This window comes from Ambystoma mexicanum, chromosome 11 (genome assembly GCF_040938575.1).
Source record: "Ambystoma mexicanum isolate Mex_15411 chromosome 11, UKY_AmexF1_1, whole genome shotgun sequence".
NCBI classification, from domain to species: Eukaryota; Metazoa; Chordata; class Amphibia; order Caudata; family Ambystomatidae; genus Ambystoma; species Ambystoma mexicanum.
The window spans coordinates 211,572,213-211,594,887 of record NC_090934.1 but is presented as its reverse complement, the minus strand read 5'-3'; the positions used below and the strand labels follow the sequence as shown (position 1 = coordinate 211,594,887).

Sequence of the window (22,675 nt, the reverse complement as noted above, 5' to 3'; positions counted from 1 at the left end):
CTAAATTGATAATGAGAGTCGCCAATTGCGAAACTCAGGTATTTCCTGTGTTTGAGATGGATTGGCACATGGAAATAAGCATCCTGAAGGTCCAGAGATACCAGCCAGTCCTGGATCTGGAGGGCCTGAAGGATCTGAGAGAGTTACCATCTTGAACTTGTCCTTCCTGAGGAACTTGTTCAATTCTCGTAAGTCCAGGATGGGTCTCAGTCCTTCGTCCTTCTTTGGTATGAGAAAGTAGGGGGGGGGGGGGGGGGAGTACCAGCCCTTGTTCCTGTCCGCTACAGGTACCGGTTCTATGGCACTGGTTCTAGCAGGTCTATAATTTCCTGCAAGAGGAGCAGATCTGGAACATTTAGAGAGCTGTGCCCCGGTGGATGACTCTGAGGGATGTGTAGAAAGGGTAGGCAGCAACCCTGGGCAACTGTCTCCAATGCCCAAGCATCTGACGTTATAGCCTGCCATTCCGTCAGATGGTGAGTCGAGAGTCGAGAGGGTCGAGACCGCTTTCTCGAAGACGCTTAACATTTTCCTCCTGAATTCCTCCCACTCAGCCGGCGTCTGTAGTAGTCGTTCGAATATGATGATGCTTGGATGGAGAATGTGGCGCAGAGTGTGCCGGATGATGGAAAATCCATTCCCGTGCTCCCAGCAGGTGCCGCTGGCCGCGCTGGTAGGAGATGATGAGCAACTGAGGGCGATTGTCCGGACCCACTGGGAATCGGTGGGGTTGGTGACATTAAGGGATATATGGCAGGGAGGGGTCATTGTGGATTTTGGAGTGCTTGAGGAAGAAATGGGGTTGCATTCCGGCCAATATATTACATATCATAGAATCGTACAGAGAATTCGTAACACGTGGCCTGCAACTGTATTAGAGGAGGAACCGGATGCTTTCATGTGCGCAATATATGATGTTTGAGGGAGGGCACGAGATCTCTAGACTGTATGAGATGGTGATGCATAAGGTCGGGAAGGAGCCGACACAGTTAAGGTTAGACTGGGAGGCGGAGGTGGGAGCCCCGATGGGATGTGGGAATGCGCCCTTGGATACCACAAAAAGGTGTCTAGGAATGCGAGATTAAAACAAATACAGTTGTATGCTACACACAGCATACTTGACGCCTTTGAGGATATCCAGGTTTGCGAAGGCTGGTAGACAGGCGTGTCCCAAATGCAATGAGGAAAAGGCAGATATGACGCACATGTTTTGGCCATGCCCAGTAATTGAGCGTTTTTGGGGGGGGGGGGGGGGAAGTGGCACAGAAATTAAAGGAAAAGGGGGTCACGATCATCATAGACACTGTTTGGGCCTGCTTGCTGGGTGGGTTCCCCAGATCACAAAAACTTAAACATGTTGGAAAGCTCAAAGACTTAGCATACGTGCTTGCGAAAAGAAGAATTGCTATGGGGTGGAAAACTTGTCACAAGCCACGAATAGATATATGGTGGAGGGAGCTGCAGAAATGGGCGGAGGCTGAAACGGTGGTGTGGCAAGAGGCGTGTAGCGCAGGAGGGGGATGCCTTCTTTTGATCATCAATGGATTTTTGATTTGGATAGAGGAGACATTCTTAATCTCCTAAAGAAGTGCAAGAAAACTAGGGCCCCAGGGCCAAATGCTTTGACCAATAATCCTCTGAAGGCAGATCCAATAACTTGGGCAAGTGTCCTTTTTTTTGCAGTTTGGAAGCATTCTCAACACAGGCCTGGTGCCTTCCTCTTGGAGTTCGACAATTGTTGTGCTGATATTCAAGAGGGGCTGCAGGTCTGAGCTAAGAAATTATCGTCGGATCTCGTTGCTCGACGTCGACATATTTTTGACCTCTCTTCTTCAACATCTGGAGGAAGTAGGCATATGCTGAACAAATTTCAAACTGGTTTCCATAGAGGTCACTCTACTAACATATATGTCCGCTGCTGCATAGCATTCAGGAAACTACATGGGGTACCGAGGGACGAAGCACCTTTTTGGCTTTCATTGATCTATCAGTTGCTTTTGATCGGGTAGTCCGGAACTGTCTGGTCAAAGTTGGCAAACTGGGGTTTAACAGATGGTCTTTTGAGGCATCTATACAAGACCTCAAGCGTGAGTATTAGGCTAAATAAAGAGTGGGACTGCTCAGGAGTAATTAAGAACTCTTCAAACAAGGCTGTGTCCAGTCACCTTGGCTGTATAATCAATACACTCTTGCCTCTCCCACCCCCCCTGTCCCTCCCTCCCCGACACCCCACAGAGAGGGGGGGAAACGTCAAATTCCTTAGATGGCCTATGCAGCTGATTTTATCCTTCTGGACAACACAAAGGTAGGTTTACAAAGATTTGCATCTGCCTCTGCTGCATACGCTGATGAGAATGGGCTAATTATTAATCCGGACAAGATAAGGATATTAGCATTCTATCCCACAATATTGGGGAAGAGGTTATGATTGGTAGGAGTAACCGGTTGGGCTGAACTGATCAAAACCTGGCTAAAGCTAGCAAGGAGTCTGGACAAGATAAGGATATTAGCATTCTATCCAACAATATTGGGGAAGAGGTTATGGTTGGGAGGGGTTACCGGTTGGGCTGAACGGATCAAAACCTGGCTAAAGCCAGCAGGGAGTAAGAGTTTTAATCTTGACGACATAGCTAAGAGCTCTGCGGAAGAAATTATTGACTGGATAACAACCTGTATGCATGGGATCATGCCTATGGGGAATAAACTTCTCCCCCTAAAAGTCGATTCACATCAGGTTTCCCCATTCAATAAGGTCATCTGTTTTGAAAAGAAAAAAATGTGTTAAGTACTAAAAGCGCTGGCATGTACCTCCTATACCCCACGGATGGTCTCAAATTGAAGAAGCGAAAGATTAACTATAGGAATTGGCTCTACATATACAGAGCATCAATTAATAACGTTAACTGGCAGAACATGGCGAGTATTCTCTTGGCAGGAGATACTAAGAAATTCTGGGCAAATTATAGATCTGTGACTAATAAGGGAAACTACAAGCTTGTCTGCTGTATAGACACCGAAATCTCGGTTAAATTTCTTGCAGAGAAATTTAAAGGAGAAATTGCCCATTTGGAAGAAAAAGTCCATTAAGAATCTCATAATAAATAGTGATATCATATTATTAAGACACTGAAAACATCCAGAGCTCCCAGCCCTGATGGGGTGTGTAATATTATGGAAAAGGCAGATATATGGGCAGATATTATGGCTATCATTTTCCATAAAATAATAAATACTGGGATCACACCCCAATCATGTAAAACCTCTATCACTATCCCAGTATTTAAAAATGGTTCACGTCTCCTGCCTGAGAATTATCGCCTGTTAGCCCTTACAGATGTATCAAGCAAAATTGTCGGTACTTTTACATTACAGGAAATTAATGCCTGGGTATCCCATAATAAGATCTTGTATAGAGCCAAAACTGGATTAAGCAAGGGCTGTGGAACCAACGATAATATTCTTTTGACCAATACCCTCATTGAACAAGCTAAATGTTCAGAGTTACCTCTGTATATTCTATTTGTAGACTTCTCGTCCGCATTTGACACGGTTAACAGAGGTAGGCTCTGGACATAAGTTGAAGGTATGGGGATGCCAGCCCATCTTCTCTACGTGTGTAAAATAATGTATGAAGATATCACATGGGTCAGAATTAATAATCTTGGACTCGTGTCAGATCAGATTGCTGTTAGGATGGGTGTCCGGCAGGGTTGTGCACTAGCGCCTATATTCTTCAATCTATATATGGCAGATTTAGGGGATATTTTCATCTAAAAGCTCAATGCCTTCCCTAAGATCGGGACCAGCAAAGTAGGCTGGATCAGCTACGCAGATGACATATTTGACAATACCTACAGGGTGATTTGTCATAGTGCTGAGGCCATTTGCACTTATGTTGACAGAAATGGTTTGAAGATAAACCTAGTAAAAACCCAATTCATGTCTATAGGCTGAAAGCAGTGCAAGAAGCCCACTATATCCTGCCCCATAGGCATTATTAAAAAAGTCTCTTCATATAAGTACCTGGGTTATGAAGGTTATGAAGTGATGAATGTGCTGGTACAACAGAATAGGAGAGCCAAAGTTTAGGCTACCATGGGGGCGGTTCTGTCATCAGGATATAGTTTGCCTGGAATACGCACAATATATATGCAGAAATTATCATTGGCTTTTCTGTATGCGTTAGAGGCATCTTATGCTGAATGGTCCTCTTGGGACGATAAAATCGAGTGAGTAATTGGGAGGAAAATATTGGAGTAATTGGGAGGAAAATATTGAGACTATCAAATTATACACCTATTGAGGTTGTGAGATTGGAGATGGGGCTAATCTCACTGTCTATCCAAATCAAATTCAATAGAGCCAAGTTATATATCAAGATAATGCATGCAGGACGTAACTCTTTGTTATATGTTATGCAATCTGCTTTGGCTGGTGGCATAAGCCCCGTTATGGCCAGATTCAAGGAAATGAATGAGAACTTTTTTGTTGAACTGTACTGGACTCCACGTTGAGAGCATGGAGAGGGTGCAATGCTGAAATCCCTAAAAAACTGCGTGGAATATTTTGACTGTGTAAAGAGCCATGAGAAGGTTGCTAGTATGAGCTCTCGTGGCACCTTCTCAAGAATGTCTTGGGTATAAAGAGCCTCAACCCTACCCAACACTTCACCCGTCAATATCTACACAGCAAATATTTATGAACAGACTAAACCGATTGAATGTGCTGGAAATTAGAGGGGATTGGTATGACATTCCAGTTAATGAAAGGTCATGTAGAATGCACCTAGATAAAAGCAAGGTTGAGTCTGCACGACACGTCCTCACAAAATGCCCCAATACGAGGTCTATCGATGAAAGCTATTACACAAAGCATGTGGAAGATCTTGACTGTATAACGTGAAGTATTTTGGCTGAGGTGCTTGTCAGGATATAGTAGGAGTTTGACTGTTGCATTGCGTCATGTGTCCAGTTACCTGGAGGCTCTGGAATAGGTACAGATGGGGCTGCCATTAGTAGTTCCATCACGTTCTGGTAACTGTCTAGTCATTTGTCTGCACTATGGTGGTGTTGCTTTCGGTTAGATAACGCTCCCATTGAACTGTCCCATTGCCTCTCCATTCCTTTCCCTTAACCGGACCCTGCCCGTGTCTGCACGATTTTTCCTCACTACTGCCGCACCGCCGTGCGGTCCTCCTTGTCCTCGCCTTTTTTCCATTTTTTTGGTGGCTTGCTTTCGGGCTGCTCCCCACCCCCCCCCACTACGCAGCAGTCTATTTCTTCTTACCTTCTTTCTCTACAACCAAACTGCAGCCTGCTGTTTCCACTACTTCCTTGCTAATCAGACAGAGCGGATTTGTGAACTGCTGACTAAATGGGATAGCAGCAGTACAGTGGTCTTCCCCTTCATCTTTTGTTATAGTTGTCTTGTTCTGCCCTCTCCTTTGTTTGCTTTCATTTGGTCAGAGTCTATGTCTTGCTTTATTTTCTTTTAGATAAGTATGGGAGTTAGCTCTTCTTTAACCTGCTTCAAGTATAGGTTTTATATGTGAACTTTAGATGAACCTGTCTTTTCTTTTGAATTTGAAATGGCTTACGTTTGCGATTGTATATATGCAAATATTGAAATTTTATTTCTGTTGTGTAAAGTTTCATAACTGTATAGACAACAATAAAAATAAAAAATGTACATTCTCGAAGGGTCTGTACGCAAAACTGATCGCACAATTACCGGGAACAATCTATGAGGCTCTAAGCCTTGCATTAGCAGGGAGAACCGGAGACTTGATGGGCCAGAACTACATTGCTGATTTTGGGAGAGGCGAAGCTATTCTTGAGGGTATAACAAGTGATAGAGAGTGCCTTTTGAATAACCCAAATAGAGTGAAAAGAATTTTGTTGGGAGCACGATTGGCGTTGGCGTCAATGACGCACAAGAACATAAACGACTAGGGGTGCTCCTCCCGATCTTTATTCTGTTCCCCAATATGAACCATAGGAATACCCTGATGAGGTTAAGGTGGAACCTCCGGCCTACTAGAGCGATCCAACTTAGGAGGAAGCTCATATCTGATAAATGCCATTATCTGTTTTCTAAGTCTGACACAGAAACAATGAGGCAATTGCTGCTCGAATGTAAGGCAGTGGAGTTCCTAAGAAAAACATTTATGTGAGATTTCATATGCCAGAAACCATCGTGATGGATGAATTTGCAAGGTTTGGTACTTGAATATCCAATTCCCCCCGAGAAAGTCTGGCAGCATCGTATCTATTAAAAGCCATCTAATTAATGTAATAGTCTGTTCACTGCTAATTCATTTTGGTTGTACATTGCAGAGCTTTATGTATGCCAAGAAAAGAAATAGTTTTAAAATTACTTCTTTTATTCTGCTTGTTCGTTTGGGAATTATTATATTCTGTTATGGATTATCCTTTTCAATTAATTTTTGTCTTATATTATATTTATTTTCCTTTTCAATTTGATCGATTATTATCTGTAAATGTATGAATGAATGTGATTTAGTTATGTGAATTGAAAAGGTATTAACCATATACAATAAAACAAATGAATGAATGAAATACTCACTCCAAACTCCTATCTGGAGCACTGGGCGTAGTGGTTCGGCCCTCCTCCATAGAAGTAAAGCAGCAAAGGAGTAATAGTAATAGAAGGAGGACTAACAACAAAGTGTGGAAGCAAGAGCTAGGTGGAGTGAGAACATCACAGACAGGAACAGAAGAGTGATGGGAGGAGTAAGGTGGAGTGAGACGAAAGTGTAGTAGAGGGTGAGGTGAGACTGAGCGTGTTAGGAGAAGGCTGAATAAAAGTATTTGTAAGGCACCATCCCAAATCTCATTAGATCATTAACAACTCGATCGACAGTTAAAGTCCCTGAGGGAGTTCAGAGAGACAGCATTTAGATAATCACCTGTAGCACATGCTAGCTAATGAACAGTAGAGGTCAACATTCGGTAGCACTAACTGGGGGTTATGGACATCTGAGTTATAGAGGGATGGTCCTAACAAGACTAGACAGAGAGGAATAGCCCTAGGCCCGAACAGAGAAAAATAAAAAAAATAAACCTGAACAATGTCTGTAACGTGGAGCGGCGATTATTGTGCCATCTATGACAATCCATACAATCGCCACGCACGCATGCTGCATCCCCTACATATTCAGTGCCTCCCAAAAGCACACATTTCAAACCACTATATGTCAATAGACCAGGCAGTGCTCAGAGCAAGTACGCTCCCAACCTCCCCCCATCCCCATCCCACCTCTTCTCAACTAATCCTATTTGGATCACATGGAATATTGTGCTTTGACAAGAAACACAAAACCAAGCGTGCTTAGCAGCATAGGAAGGAAGTAATAGATACAACAAACCATGAGGAGGAGGTGGCAACACTAAGAGGGGCAGCCAGGCTGACCATGATGGACATAAAATATAGGTAATAGGGAAGTTGCCCTACAGTTACGGTGCAACCTAAGATCCTGCAAAAATGTGCATTCATTGAACAAAATGCACCCCCTAAACCGACAGATTTGCTTCAAATTTAAAACAAGTAGGGCAAAAAGAGGGGCAGATGTGCATTTGGAAGTTTGGTGCAAATCCACCCAGTAGTTTTTTTTTTTTTGGTTTGGTTTTTTTTTTTAAAAATGGTAGGTCACGGGCATCAAAATCTTTTATGCCCTCATGGAACATGACCAGATATTCTTGAAAAGAAACACTAATCCCTACCCTACGCTTAGATCAGCTTCATAGCAGACTATCAAAGGAAAAACACTGGCCCTGAGGAACGGCATGCTACTGATGCTGTAGTATGTGGCCCAGGTCTGGCCTGTGTAGAAGAGGACAGCGATGACCATCACCCAGATGAACAAGTTACTTCTTACCTTGTAACGTTCTTTCAACGGGATGTTCCTCCGAAGTATTCCTCATCTTTGATAATACGTTTTCAGCTTGCTGGCCTCGGAAATATTTTCTGTAGAGGGTGCAGTGCGTCGACGTCCGCCGAGTCGATGTCCCTCGATGGCCACCGTATTGGCGCCGATGTCATCATGTCCATAAATAGCCACGCGCTGCATCCGTTGCTCAGTTCCGTTTTGTAGCATAAGAAAAGTCATGCCTGAATTAGTTATTGACCTTGAAGGAGCGTAAGCTGCAACCACAAGGGAAGTATCACTGTGGGGATGGATGGGAGGGGCGATAAGGAATACGTCGGAGGAACATCCCGTCGAAAGAACGTTACAAGGTAAGAAGTAACTTTTTCTTCGAAGGGATTGTGTCCTCCGACATATTCCTCATCTTTGATAGACTTGAAGGTGGGAGTGAGAATGTTATGGATTCCTTTAGGGATGGACCGAATGTAATACAGCCTTGCCAAATCTGGTCTCTTGAGTAGTGGTGGAATCCAGATTGTAAAATGTTGTGAATGTATGTGCGGACGACCATGTGGCAGCCGCACATATGTCTCGGACTGGTACCCCTCTTTGGCGAGCCGAAGAGGCTGCGATAACCCTGGTTGAATGAGCCCCGGTTTTTGGGGTGGCTCTTTCCCTGCCAGTTTGTAACATTCCAGAATGGCCAAAATAATCCACCTGGAGATGGTTTGTTTTGTTGTGGGTAGTCCCAACTTGTGACCTGAGTATCCTACAAACAGTTGGTCTGCTTGCCTGATCCTAGCCATTCTGCTGATATAAAAGCAGAGAGCTCGCCTTGGGTCCAGCCTATGTAGCCTTTCCTCCTCTTTCCCCGGATGGGGAGGAGGGTAGAACAAAGGTAAGGTAATTTTCTGAGTAATATGAAATTCAGAAACCACCTTTGGGAGGAAATTAGGCTTCAACTGTAGGACAACTTTGTCCTTGTGGAAATTTGTATGTGGGGGTTTACAGGAGAGAGCTTGTAGCTCGCTCACCCTCCTAGCAGATGTTAGTGCTACCAATAGGACAGTTTTAAGCGTGAGAAATCTCAGCGAACAAGAGTGAAGTGGTTCGAATGGAGTGCCCATTAGGAAGTTTAAGACAAAATTTAAGTCCCACAAGGGAACCTGGAATGGTTTTGGGGGATAAACATTAGTTAACCCCTTGAGAAATTGTACCACTAGAGGAAGTTTGAAATACGATGGTTCCTCCGCAGTGCGCTTGAAGATAGAAAGCGCTGCGAGATAGCCTTTTACAGTGCCAACTTGAAGGCCTGAGTTTGCCAAGTAGAGTAGAAACGATAACCCCGTTGGTGTACCACATAAAAAAGGTTCGATATTCTCTTCCCTACACCAGCTGCAAAATGTGTTCCAACGGCAGCAGTATAAAGACTTTGTTGTTGGCCTTCTGGCCGAAAGCAACACCTCCATGACGTCATCAGGGAGATCCCAATCCTTCTACCTCACCCTTTCAGAAGCCAAGCGTGAAGGTTGAGGGTTCTGGTGTCTGGATGGAGAACCTGACCTCCCTTCTGTGAGAGAAGATTCTCTTTGAGTGGAAGACGGATTGGAGGGCAGATGTACATATCTAGAAGGTCTGGGTACCACGTTCTCCTGGCCCAATCCGGGGCAATTAGGATCATGGTTTTACGGAATCTTCTCAACCTCCTGATCATTTGAGGAATAACAGGGACTGGTGGAAACACGTAAAGGAGTCCACTACGAACGCAGCTCCCAGAGCTCCTCTCGGGGGAAATTCCCTTGAACAGAACAGATCGCACTTCCTGTTGGTGCTTGTGGCGAACAGATCCACCTGAGGGGTTCCCCAAAGGGCGAAGATCTTTTGAAGGACTTCCTGAGCTAGCTCCCACTCGTGGGAGACTGCTCTGCCTGCTCAGAGCGTCCGCTGTCAAGTTCTTCTCTCCGGCTAGGTGTCAAAAAGTCGAAGGCTGGGAGACGTTGGGCATTTTGAAACTTGGTGACCATCTGTAAAATATCTCGAGCCCTCACCTCTGGTGGCGAGGCTTTTCCCAAGGAAGTGTCCAGGACCGCTCCAATGAACTGGAGTCTCTGTGATGGTATCATCTGTGACTTCTTTAAATTGAGGGAGAAGCCCAGTTTGTGAAGGAAGTGGCAGACATAATCTAGCTGGATCTGAGCTTGTTCCGAAGATACAGCCATGATCAGCCAATCGTCCAGGTAGGGGTAGACGTGGATCCCTTCCCTCCTTAGACTCGCAGCCACTACAGACATTAGCTTGGAGAAGACCCTCGGGGCGGAGGTCAGCCCAAATGGCAGAACACGAAATTGATAATGAGAGTTGCCAATTGCAAACCTCAGGTATTTCCTGTGTTTTAGATGGATTGGCACATGGAAATAAGCATCCTGAAAGTCCAGAGATACCAGCCAGTCCTGGAGCTGGAGGGCATGAAGGATCTGAGAGAGAGTTACCATCTTGAACTTGTCCTTCCTGAGGAACTTGTTCAATTCTCGTAAGTCCAGGATGGGTCTCAGTCCTTCGTCCTTCTTTGGCATGAGAAAGTAGGGGGGGGAGGGGGGATGGGGGTACCAGCCCTTGTTCCTGTCCGCTACAGGTACCGGTTCTATGGCACTGGTTCTATGGCACCTCTCTCTAGCAGGTCTATAATTTCCGGCAAGAGGAGCAGATCTGGAACTTTTAGAGAGCCGTTCCCCGGTGGGTGACTGAGGGATGTGTAGAAAGGGTAGGCAGTAACCTGGGCAACTGTCTCCAATGCCCAAGCATCTGACGTTATAGCCTGCCATTCCGTCAGATGGTGAGTTAACCTGCCCCCTACAGGTGTATTGTGTGGAAAGGCCTCAGAGTGGCTTGGGGGCGGCTGATGCAGATGCCGAGGGTAAAGAGGCACCTGCTGCGGCAGCCTTAGTAGTTTCGACCCGTCCACCTCGGGTGGATCTCCTTTGGCCTCTTTGAGCCGGCTGTCCTCTGCCTTTCCCGAATGCGGAATAATAGCGAAAGGACTTTCCTCTCCCAGAGGTTCCTGAGGGGCGAAAAGGAGTTTTGCGAATAGCAGCTCCTAAAGATTTTGCTGCTGCTTTAGAAGTCTGTAACTTTTCCAGACTGTCATCAGCCTTTTTTCCGAATAGTGAAGAGCCGTCAAAGGGCATATTCAAAAGTCTGGCCTGTACATCGCAACCACGCATGCCTGCGGATTGTTGTACTTGCCGCCATGGACCTGCTGATACGGTCAGCGGAATCGTTGCCAGTTTGAAGTGATTCGCACATTGCATCTTTGCCATCTTTAATAATGTTAAGGAAGGCTTCCTTTTCCTCTCCTTCGGGTATGCAGTCAGCCGCTGATGAAGCACACTCCCATAGTGTGTGACTGAACCTGGCAAGCGTACAGGTGGCGTTGATGGACTTCAACGCCATACTACAAGCAGAGAAGACTTTCTTCGCCATAGAATCGTGCCTCTGGTCATCTCTATCCTGTGGGACAGTAGGGTAAGCGGTCCTACTGCTAGATGAAGTTGCCGCTTGAACCACCAGGCTCTCTGGAGTCGGGTGTTTTGATAAGTATTCAGGGTCAGCAGCCGCTACCCTATACTTGGCTGACAATCTTTTATTGACCGCAGGGATAACTTCAGGAGTTTCCCAATTAGATATAATTTTCCTTTGCAAGGCTGCATGGAAGGGGACCACAGGGTCCTCCTGTGGACCTTTGTCTAAAATGTCTGTTAAATCATCCTGTTGAAAAACAGAGGAAGGCGCAGACCAACCCATAAATTCAATAATTCTTGCCATATTGGTTCTATAGGGTGTTCCGGCATGTTCCCCTGGGTCTGGCTTAACAAATTCCACTTCTGGGGAAGTGTCCAGCCCACTTGCCTCATGTAGGTCCTTCAGCCTTCTTTCCTCAGAGGTGAAATCCTCTGAAATAGGCAGCGTGGTCCTCTGTAACCCAAATGTTTCCTGGTCAGAATCTTCCCCCCTCTTCATAAATTGAAGATAGTCCAGATTACTATGACCTCTGAAATGGTGTAAAACCCATCTCTAAGGCAGAAGGAGCCAGCCTCGTCATTATTGGGCGAGAAAACGTCGATGTCGTCGACACCGATGTGACAGGCTTCGAAGGCACCGAGAACGGCGTCGAAAAAACTGGAAGGGGTCTCGAAGAACTCGAGAAGATCGGGATCCTACTCGAGGACATAGACGACGGTCTTGGCGTTGTGCCGGAGGCCCCTGGAATCACCGTTGGCTGTGGAGTAGCCTTGGTCTTCTCTTTCATCGGCGTCGATGTCGGCGTCGAGGAACCCTTCGAAAACGGCGTCGATGGCGCCGATCCATGCGTCGAAGGAATCCTCGACGACGGCGAAGATGGTGCCTTCTTACCCAATGGCTCGTGGCACTCTCAGGTGGAATGTTACGCCTGGTGCGGCGACTCGCTGCGTTTTGGTTTTTTCTCCCGGGGTATCGCCCTCAGCTGTCTTTGAGGGGGTCGAGGCTGCGTTCTCGAAGACGCTTAACATTTTCTTTCTGAATTCCTCCCACTCAGCTTGAGAGCTGTGTTTTGTGGGACAGGAGACCCTTTCTGGGGACACAGAAGACGACGAGGAAGGGGATCTTCGACGTCTCTTTTTTGAGTGTCTTGATCTCGACGAATGGTGGGAGCTACTTCGAGATCTAGAATGAGAATGTTTGACGGCGAGGAGACGAATGCCTCGGCCGAAGAAACCTTCGAGGAGGTTTTTGACTTACCTCTCTCGAGCTTCCCCTTGCGCTCCTTCAAGGCTTTAGCCGTCATGGACATGCAGTCCTCACACACCGAACAATGGTGCTCGGATCCCAAGCACCACAAGCAGATCCTGTGTGGATCCGTTATCGACATTTATTTTACCGCAGTCTCGACATTTCTTGAAGCAGGATTGCGGCGGCGGCGGTTCCGATGAAGATGCCATCGAGAACGAGTAGGTATATTCGAGTAGATATAGAGTTATCCTGACTGAACTGAGCAATGACGTTCCGAGGCCCCACGAAGCGCGGAAAAACGGAACTGAGCAACGGACGCAGCGCGTGGCTATTTATGGGCATGGTGACGTCGGCGCCGATACGGTGGCCGTCGAGGGACATCGACTCGGCGGACGTCGACGCGCAGCGCCCTCTACAGAAAACATTTCCGAGGCCAGCAAGCTGGAAACGTATTAAAGATAAGGAATACGTCGGAGGACACAATCCCTTCGAAGGTGTTCTACTTCATCTGGAACTCCAGGATGGACCGAGTGAAGAGCGAAAAGGAGCATGAGAAAGGAGGGAGGGGAGTGCCCAACATCCCCACTATTCAGAAAGGCTTCACGGTTAGATGCGATTTTAACAAATTAAATTCGAGAGAATGCAGTAAGAACGAACATTTTATAACGAAAAATACCCCGTGTTTTGCCATTCACTTTTAAACCCACCCCGACTCATACATTTTAAACACAAATTTGATATTGTTTCGTTATAACATTTTCATTATTAAAGCATTCTCTGTAATTTAGTTAAAAACACTGCATAGGGCATTACCCTGCAATTGTACCACAGTGAAGAGCAGTGAGGATCGTCACTTGGGATTACCAATGGGCACTTTCTACTGCCAGTCTGCCATAGACTAGGGTGGGCAGAGTGGAACTCCAGGATCCCATACAGCTTCACAGTGCCATGGTACTACTAAGAAGCAGAGGGATTTGGAAGGATATTCCAGCTGGAGCCGGTGACACCAGACCAGTGAAAGACAGGAGCCATCCTTGAGAGGGATGCCTGCGAGCCGATCAGTGCCCTACCCTCATTAACAGCAGAGCATGCGTGGGGGAACTTTGCATCGGACAGGCTGATAAACGAGGAAAAGTAAAGCACATCGCCTGGATGGCACGCCGGGTGGATGCACAACACGAGGTGGAGTACCACCTCTTCTGGGACAACACCTACACTAGAGACCTAATGAGGGACCTGCTATTGAGCTGGGGAGCATGAGCTCTGCAACAAACATCACGACCAACTCAGTATTGTATGGTTTGTTCCCGGGGTCCCAGACACAATGAGATATCCAGTCGTACTGGAGAATCCTCTGCCGTTTTAATGAGGTGCTTCTCTTTTCCAGGAGCCACTTAGTAGTGGTGGGGAAGAAAAACATCAACTTAATCCTGTCGGCAGATGAGTGACTACAAGATTGATGGAGACGATGACCGCAATGTGGAGTGCGTAATGTGCACTTTAACCTGACCTTTTCCTTTCACAGGGAAAGGTCAACAGAATAAGCGTGTACAGGTATGGTCTTGATTCTTGCGACTGATGGATAAAGTGGGCGATTCTGAAAGGGACTGGACGGAATGATGACCAGACCAAAATTAAATTTAAAAAATAAATAACTTTTTTTTTAATGTGTCCAAATTTTGGTTTCCACCATTCTCGAACAGGGCGTCATGTCTCGCTCACCTTCTTTTGGTAGCAGGAACCCATATGCTGTCAGATCGGCAGCAAAGCCGTTCTATACGAGGTGGAGACTCTTTAACAAACTCCCCTTAAAACGGCGTTGAATTCCAGCACCTAGGATCACGTGATAACGTTGGGTTCTTCATCCGTCACGTGATCCTTGAGCGTATTTAAGTGCGTTCCTCTAATCACTCGCTATTTCTGATTGTTGCTTTCAAAAGCCGTTTGTGACTCATTTTCTGAGTCGGGCCCCTGCTTCAGTCTGGATTTCGTGAAGCAGCCTTCTCCACGTCCAGTCTCCTAGTTGCGGCGTTTTCCGAGAAGGCATTTCCTGTGACGCTGTCCAGGTCTTTGCCCTATTTCCTAACTGTGGCGTTTCCTGGGAAGCAGTTTGCCAAGAAGAACACCCAGAGGCTTCCTGTCTCCGCCAGAATCAGGTGAATACGTTCCGTAGTGGTGGTTTCCTATCGCGTCACTGGAGACGCAGATTTTGAGTTTTTCAAGGGTAGTTCGGGGTTGCTCATACTTCCTCGCTTAAGGGAGGTGAACTCTGAATTACCTTATGATCTTTTTTCTCAAATACAGACAAAGAACTGTTTCCATTACTGAGTACACATCCCAGAAGGGAATATCTAATTTTCCAGTAGCATCTGAAGGGTGAAATAAATCCTACATTCCAGAGGGAAGAAAGAACTGTTACAACTATTGAGCACACATCCCGGTAGGGAATATTTTACTTTCCAGGATCATTTAAAGGGTGAATTAAACTCGACTTATGGGGAAAGAACTTTGATTATGAACATTTATGAAGATGCCAAAAACATGTTGTGTTAACCTTCATGCACACAACTAGACGACGCTTTCCAGAGTGCACCTACCTGACACTAGTTCGACCCTCGTTGCGTTCGGGATTAGTTTCCTACTAACTTCCCCTTTCCTTGTCGTGTCCTATTGGTGGATTTATACCTGGATTCTATTGAACCTCGATCTTCATCCAACTACTCCTATTAGGGTTAGTGGGGGAAAACTAGTGAGATAATAGAAAGGCAACTTTATTAGATATTGCTTACCTTGTTGTTTCTATTACACAGATTGGAGAGTGTGTTCATTTATTCGCCCTTTCAATTGATTCCTCGCTCTGGCCGTGTTTTCTATCGGACAGTGGGTGTAATCAAAGCAAAGGGTTTTTCCTTGAGGATTCATCAATGAAGTTAGGAAGAAGACCTCATCAGGATACTGTATCCTTTTCAATCTGTATCCTTTACTGGTATAATTACAAGTTTGTCTATTTTCGCGATCCTAAGGGTGGCATGTCACAGCGACTCTTGTCTCAAACGCACAATGCTATTTCTTAAAAACTAAACACTCACCCAACGCGACCTTTACTCCTTTGGTGTCGTTAAAATGACTTGTGCTTTTATGTCCCAATTGAGCAGGGGTAAAGACCTGCTTGCTGTAGTCCGGCCTATGCATTTAATTACATTTATTTTATGGTTTGAAACACGGACCTAACGCAAGAGCAGCAACATGATAAGAGTGGGGGTAAGCCAGTGTTTGGGTTGGCATCTTAACAGTAGCGCAGTTGAGGTCGGTGCGCCCACTGCAATTAGTTCTTGGTCATGGTTGTATAAAGGGAACAGGCTAGTAAACGCTAGCTCACGCAAATACAATCTTATGCACCGTTTGCTTCTTTTTTCAGTTCCCCTCAATAGAACCGCATTAACTTTTTTAAAGTGTTGTCTAGCCACCCTCTAAAGGGGCTTGTATTTTAAAGTTGCACACCTCAAACAACTCTGTTCTTCCTAATTAAATCCACCGATGGCCCAGTGCTAGTCACCAACTCTTTCCCATGGTCAGTCTGAGCTGCGTGGGATTGTCAAGTGAGTGGGCAGTCTCTACCCATCACACCTGGCTTTGCAGTGCAGTGGCTAGTGTTTGTGACGATGCATTTTTTGTCCTGGTGTTGCACTGTCAACCTGGTCACAGTGCTCTCTGTCCCTTATTACAATGTCTACAATGTCTATAACACTTCAGACCTGGACTCTGCTTCCTACAGAGCATCAAGGTGTGTGCAAGCTCGCTCCATTTCACCCGACATTGTATGTTCTGGTCTAGTGCTGGGGGTGCAGAATAGAGTCCTGCTCAGGAAGAGGTATGTCTGTGTAGTGTTAATATGCACGGTCCATTGACAGTACCAGAATTCGATCTTCTGGGGCATGCAGACTACTGCATTTATAAGGCCTCCTAGAATAATTGGTAACTCATTTTATTTTGCTCCCTAACATTCCAGATCAAGCGTTCTTCAGTAAATTTATCTGTAACCTAGATATGTTCTTGCCCACTGTATTAACCGTAGGGCACTAGACGAGGGGACCATATATTTTGCTGCATGGAAACCAAAAGGTGATTTATGTTCTATTATAGATAGTTTGTATAGATAGTTTTTATTAGTATTCTTACAGCAAATTAGCTATGTATACAGACATAACACATATTACATACTCCATATTGGACAGCAACTTCACTAAAATCAGTTAAAATCATGTCTTATGCCATTACATAACATCTTGCCCTAAGAGGCCTATTAAAATGTCTAAAATCTTCAAATAAAATGACAATAAAATAAAGATTAATGTCATCGCCCAACATGAATTTCCACCATACATTCTCAATTTCATTAAAATCAAACATTATTATAAGATTTTAAAAACGGGTACCTTATTATTTCTAAACTTTCACATGCAATGATTAAATGTTCTAATGACTCAATTACGTGACTACCGCATAGGCAGCAGTAATGCCCTTCTCTGCACACACCAAGCCTAGCACCTATTGTTTCTAATGCCACAGATACATGTTTCATCAATAGGTAAGTTCGAAAGATCTTCACGCTAGGATAAGCTGTAATATACTTAGGTAAATTGGTGCGAGTGGCTCGTACCCGACAATAATGACCACTATGAGCTTCGGATGCCAGTTCGATCATATTTTGTTCATAGCTAAATTCATACAATCTCTTTTTTTAACCATGTGCTAAGTGTCACACTTGCAGATATTATAGAGTTCCCAACAGTCCACTTTGCGTAATGGTTACCTAATTTATCAATTGACAGAAAGCCTTCTAGACACATGTATGCCTGCATATAAGAAACGATGATTGTATCATTCTGTAATTTACAGGTTCTTTCATAAAAAACTATTCAAGACTGACATGATATTTTTCAAATTGAATTCCAAATACAAGTATTCAACTGATACATTCTGAGGTAATCTCATAAGTTTCTGCAATACCATTGCTTCTAGGACCACAAATAGTTTCCTATATTAGTGGCCCCATATTTGGACTGAATATGAAGCAATCGTTCTAATTTTTGCAGTATAGATGGTCAGGATGGCAGAGGTAGAATACCACACATTTCTACCTATGAAAACACTGGGCACATTGGTTGCCATTTGGCAACTGAATTTGACATTTCCAATGGGAATCCCATCTTAAATTTATCAATCAGTACTCCCAAATACATGTGTGTACTAATTCAAGACTTTTATTATTCACTTTCTACGCATATTATTTTTTTTTTTTAGGGGTTTTGTTTTTAGCTGTGAACAACATTACTTTGCTCTTGTCGATTTTAATGGTTAAACCGTTAAGAGTGGAATAATTTAGAAGTGCATCAAACATCTTCTGAAGGCTAGTAGGTGTGTAGTCCAGCAATAACAGACCATCGGCATATGCCAACCATCCTATCACAAATGATCCAACCTTAACCGTATTGGCTCCACTATTTACAAATACATCTTGTATGTCAGCCAAGTACAAGTTAAAAAGCGTGGCCGCCACCAGACAGCCCTGCTTGACTCCACTGCATGTCGATATCATTGCAGACAAGTGCCCAGATAGATTCAACCGCAACCTAACATACGTTTCTGAATAAAGCAACATTACCATTCTCAATAGACCTGGAGGTATATTCCAGCTGTTTAATTCATGCCACAGGTGGTTGCGAATAACCGTATCGAAGGCAGCAAAAAAGTCTATGAAAGACTTTTAGTTCTCTGCGCTTCCAGGCATGTTCTACCGCCGATGACAGTATTAAGGTTATGTGCTGTACTTGCCTTAGCTCTAAAACCTATTTTGTTCTGTGGCAATATGTTTGTAGCAATCCAGGTATTCAACTCAGTAAGGAGCATGCAAGCAAATATTTTAGAAGAAACATCTAGCATGGCTGAGAATGCGAAAAATTTGCAGGCTTGTCCCATGCTCCTTTTTTGTGTACTGTCAGGATATGGCTGATGTGCCATGACTTAGGAATTCGGCCTAATAGTCCTATTTGTGTAAACAGTATATGGAGGGTAGTCGCCCATAGTGCTGGTCCATTTTTAACAGCTTGTTGCATACCCCATCTGTTCAATTATGGTTCTGTTACCAGTCATATCAGCTAGAAACCTTAAGTTGCCATTCACTGTTGTCATTAGTTACCCCTGCATGAACTGATCTTCCACTCTCAAAAACACAATTCCTTTTGTGTGTAGTTTAAAAAAGAAAAACATTAACACAACATATCCATAGGTACAATTGCAATCCAAAGTAAAGGTCCAAAGTAAAGGTCACATTTCAATTTCATGAAATTCAAACAGTGTTATTCAACATTTCCTCACACCAACTATACAAATCTAAACACGTCAATCTCCAACAGAAAAGATGTACTAAAATATATACACTAATTATATTCCTTATAGGGGCGAGCTAATCCCTCTCCTATATCTAAACTGAATACACATTTATCGCCAACAGAGAATTAATCTGTATTAGGCGGCGCACCAAGGCCAAAGTCAACAAGTCTCACTCCCATTAAACAATCGGGGCTAAAACTCTTGTTGAGATGGACGCATCAGAAAGTACATTACGCTTGAACGACAACCTCTGAATATTAAAAGTAGCTTCACATAAAGTTAACAGTTTTAAGTTTTCCTGTACATCTACCATTTTGCACATCCTGCAAAATCTCATTGATGGAGCAATATTCCTAATCGGGCCCCATCTATCATAAGTGGCAAGTAAATTAAATCTGAACCACAAAAATATGCCGAAACATAGGGCTAGGAGTTTTTTACATGACAGTAACAAATCCAAAGGTTTATGAATTGTGCCAAAGGAATGCTGCAACTTGTATTTGGCAATAAACTCTGGTCCTTAAACCAATTAAAATCCTTTTCCCCCTTTTCATTTTTTTAGTGTATCTGGATTGGCTAACAGTAAAATCGGCCAGATTTCTCCCCGTTAGTATAGAATCACACTCTTTTATAAAGAAACTCAAGGCCCCACAGATATAGGATTTCTCTCAATTATTCAGAATGGAGGAAGGAGGATCCAGATTTTTTTTTCATAAATTGGAGGGAAGATGTCATTTACAATTATGTGGCTCCATCCTTAGAAAAAAGGTGGAGTGTAGCAGGCCCATAAAAGATAATTTAAAAAGGGATCAATTCAGCATGAAATGTCACCGTGCTTGAATTTTGTGGATGTACAGGATGCCAGGTCTGGCAGCTTTAACAGGAGAAGTGATCAAAGTAAGGTTGCCGACCATGTTGTAGGCCAGGGGGGCTGGAGTGAGAATATCAGGGGAAACTAAATATGAGTGGCCAACCGCATTAAGGCAATGGATGCAGAGGGGCAAACCAATTCAGTCTGAAAGAAATTAAGTATCAGACAACTTTGCCTCATCCATTGTCGAATGACAGAGGGGGTAGGTAATACAGGAACAAAGATTAAAGAGAGGGACAAGGAACCATCCTTAAGGACACCCATGGGAAGGAGGTGGCTGCAGCATCAGTTGAGATGGAGAAGGTGGAATCTGCTAGGTAGGAGCCAATGCAATTAAAACAGTGACGTGCAAACTAGGATTTCAGAGGGTCAGGGGGACATACTAGTGTTTAACAGTGTCGAAGGCAGTGTAGAGGTCAAAGAAAAAAGGATGGATGGTGACAGGGATGTGCAACAGAGCAAAATATGGAGACTTGATTAAGTCAATTTTCAATGGAGTTTCTGTTCCAAAACCTGGATTAAGGAGTAAAGTTTGTAATAAATAAGGAACTGAAGACAGAAAAGACTGGTAAGTATGTTGTGTCAATCTACACAGTGATGATTTGAAACATCCCCCAGTGTTTTAGAGAAACTGCAGCTCTTGCAAGTCCGAATTAATTAGATCAATGTCTTCAATGAACGCTTATCACCATCCCTTACAATGTGGCTGTACCATATCTATCAGCCTAATTGGACATTGTATTTTTCCCCATCTGGGGTCTGGCAAGTCACGTAAACAGTAAGCATCCGTACTTCACGGGTACACTGGAGCACAAGTTAAGCCCATCATGCGACCATACATAGAATAAGGGGTTGGTTGGGAACTAGACTGACGCACTGCTCTTGAGGTTTCTTTGGTTTGTGATGGTTCGATTGAGCTGCGAGGTTACTGGTGGTTTAATGATATTAAAACACAACTAAACACTGCAAACCGCAATATAAAGAGTTTTTACTGTTCTCACGCACAAGGTAACCGGGTCAACACCCATCCACACATGGAATCATTTCAATGCTTCTTGAAAATAGACATTTACCTCATGAGCTATACACCCACTCGCCAGTCCCTCTAAACCAGACCCCCCACATTCCTAACTCTCTGCCATTTCCCCCCACCCGTTACAAAACATTCATCCTTCCGCCTGGATACAGTTGGCCCTTTCTCATCACCTGCAAGGCTGCCACCCACAATTCTCAAAATGTATCTGCTCCATCAAGCCAACTTTCCTAAAGTCTCAAAACTAGGTTCCTTCTTTTATACCAAGTTCCCATTCCGCCACGCATCTCACTTCAACCTACCCCCTTTCTTCATTGAACCCCAGTTTCACTTCTTCCCGGCCCCACAGCACTTCGAACCGTGGCCCTTAGTCGCTCTTCTTTTCCTCTTTGACTCGTTAGTTGCAGTCAGAGGTCCCTTTCTCTCCCTCATGTACATATGCATGCCAGGACGCCGACTCACCTCCCCCTTTCTATCATGGCCCATTGTATATGTGCCTCTCCCGTGCCCCGTATCAAACACGATCCGCTTCATCCCTATGACACTTGCTCGTTCAGCCACCCTCCCGCTCTGCTCCCTTGGGCAAGTCTCTTTAGCTTATTTCTCCAATCAGCCAACTACCTGCCATGATCCATTTCCCACCCCGCCTATCTCTTGTCAATCATGTCCCACGAGCTCGAGTCCTACTCTGACTTGCCTCCCACTTGCCCATCCCCTTTCTCTCAAGGCTTAACCTCCCACTTGCCTTTCGAATGCCCCACCTTTAGCCAGGTATGATTTCTACAAGTTGTCTTAGTTGCCCCCCCTCCCCCCCTCCTTGACCCTACAGCTGCCTTCCATTCCCCAGATGGCCCTTTCGCCTAAAACCCTAGTATCTCTTGTTCTTTACCGTTGCCCCAAGGCACAAAGATAACCCATGACAGACACCCTAGCTCCCACTCTGTGTGTGTGTGATCCCTTCCCCCTGCCCGCTACAATTCTCACTCGAATATAAAGAAGAGGCCGCTGGTGCTGAGGATGAGTCCTAGGGTGAGAGCAAACACTCCGCTGTGTCTGGCCAGCATGAGCCGCCCCCCGCAGTAGAAGCGGTTACGACCAGGGAACACTTCCCACTTCCTCCGGGGAGGTCCCGGGGGTCCAGGCGGTGAGGGGGCTCCGGGGGTAACCCCCGAGATCTGCCGGTACTCGCACTCCTTCATCCCGGGCCCAGAGCCCGGCTCTCTGTTGCTTCCGCCCTCTGCTTGTGTGAAATCTCCAAGCACGGCCGGAGAAGACCAGCGACACCCAGCGGCACAAACTGTAACAACCACTCGAACATCTGCGCAAGCGCAAAATGAGAACCAACCAGAGCCAATGAAATACGACGCACGCGCAAGTGAAGAATAAAAAACAACAGTACTGCGCAAGTACAGGGTGGGAACGGCACACTACGCATATGCGCAGAAAAAGGAAGCACGTAGTACATGCTACGCTTGTGAAAATGAAATCTATGCATATGGAGTAGCAGGTAGATATTGGGGGAAGTTGGAACACTGGTTTAATGAGATTTATTGACGTGAATCTTCAATTATACTTAGGAGGGAAACGAAACCTGCATTTCGGTGGGCGGGGCACATTTAGAGGCTCTGCCCCCTCTGTTCTATCCCAAGTGTTGTCTGGGGGAGCCCTATCCTATTCCCCTTCTCCCCACCCGTCCCTCTCTTACAAACCACCACACCTCCCACCC

The 22,675-nt window shown here is 45.0% G+C and overlaps 1 protein-coding gene across 2 annotated transcripts in view; it reads right to left on the bottom strand.

Moving 5' to 3' along the window:
* Window positions 1-22,276, bottom strand: part of ZDHHC18 (zinc finger DHHC-type palmitoyltransferase 18) — a 474,560-nt gene extending 452,284 nt beyond the window's left edge. For both annotated transcript variants that reach the window (XM_069622871.1, XM_069622872.1), the window contains exon 1: window positions 21,934-22,276. In XM_069622871.1, coding sequence (XP_069478972.1) covers window positions 21,934-22,148 — 215 coding nt within the window. In that variant the 5' untranslated portion in view covers window positions 22,149-22,276. The remainder of the gene's footprint in view (window positions 1-21,933) is intronic.
* Between the last annotated feature and the right edge of the window lie 399 nt (window positions 22,277-22,675).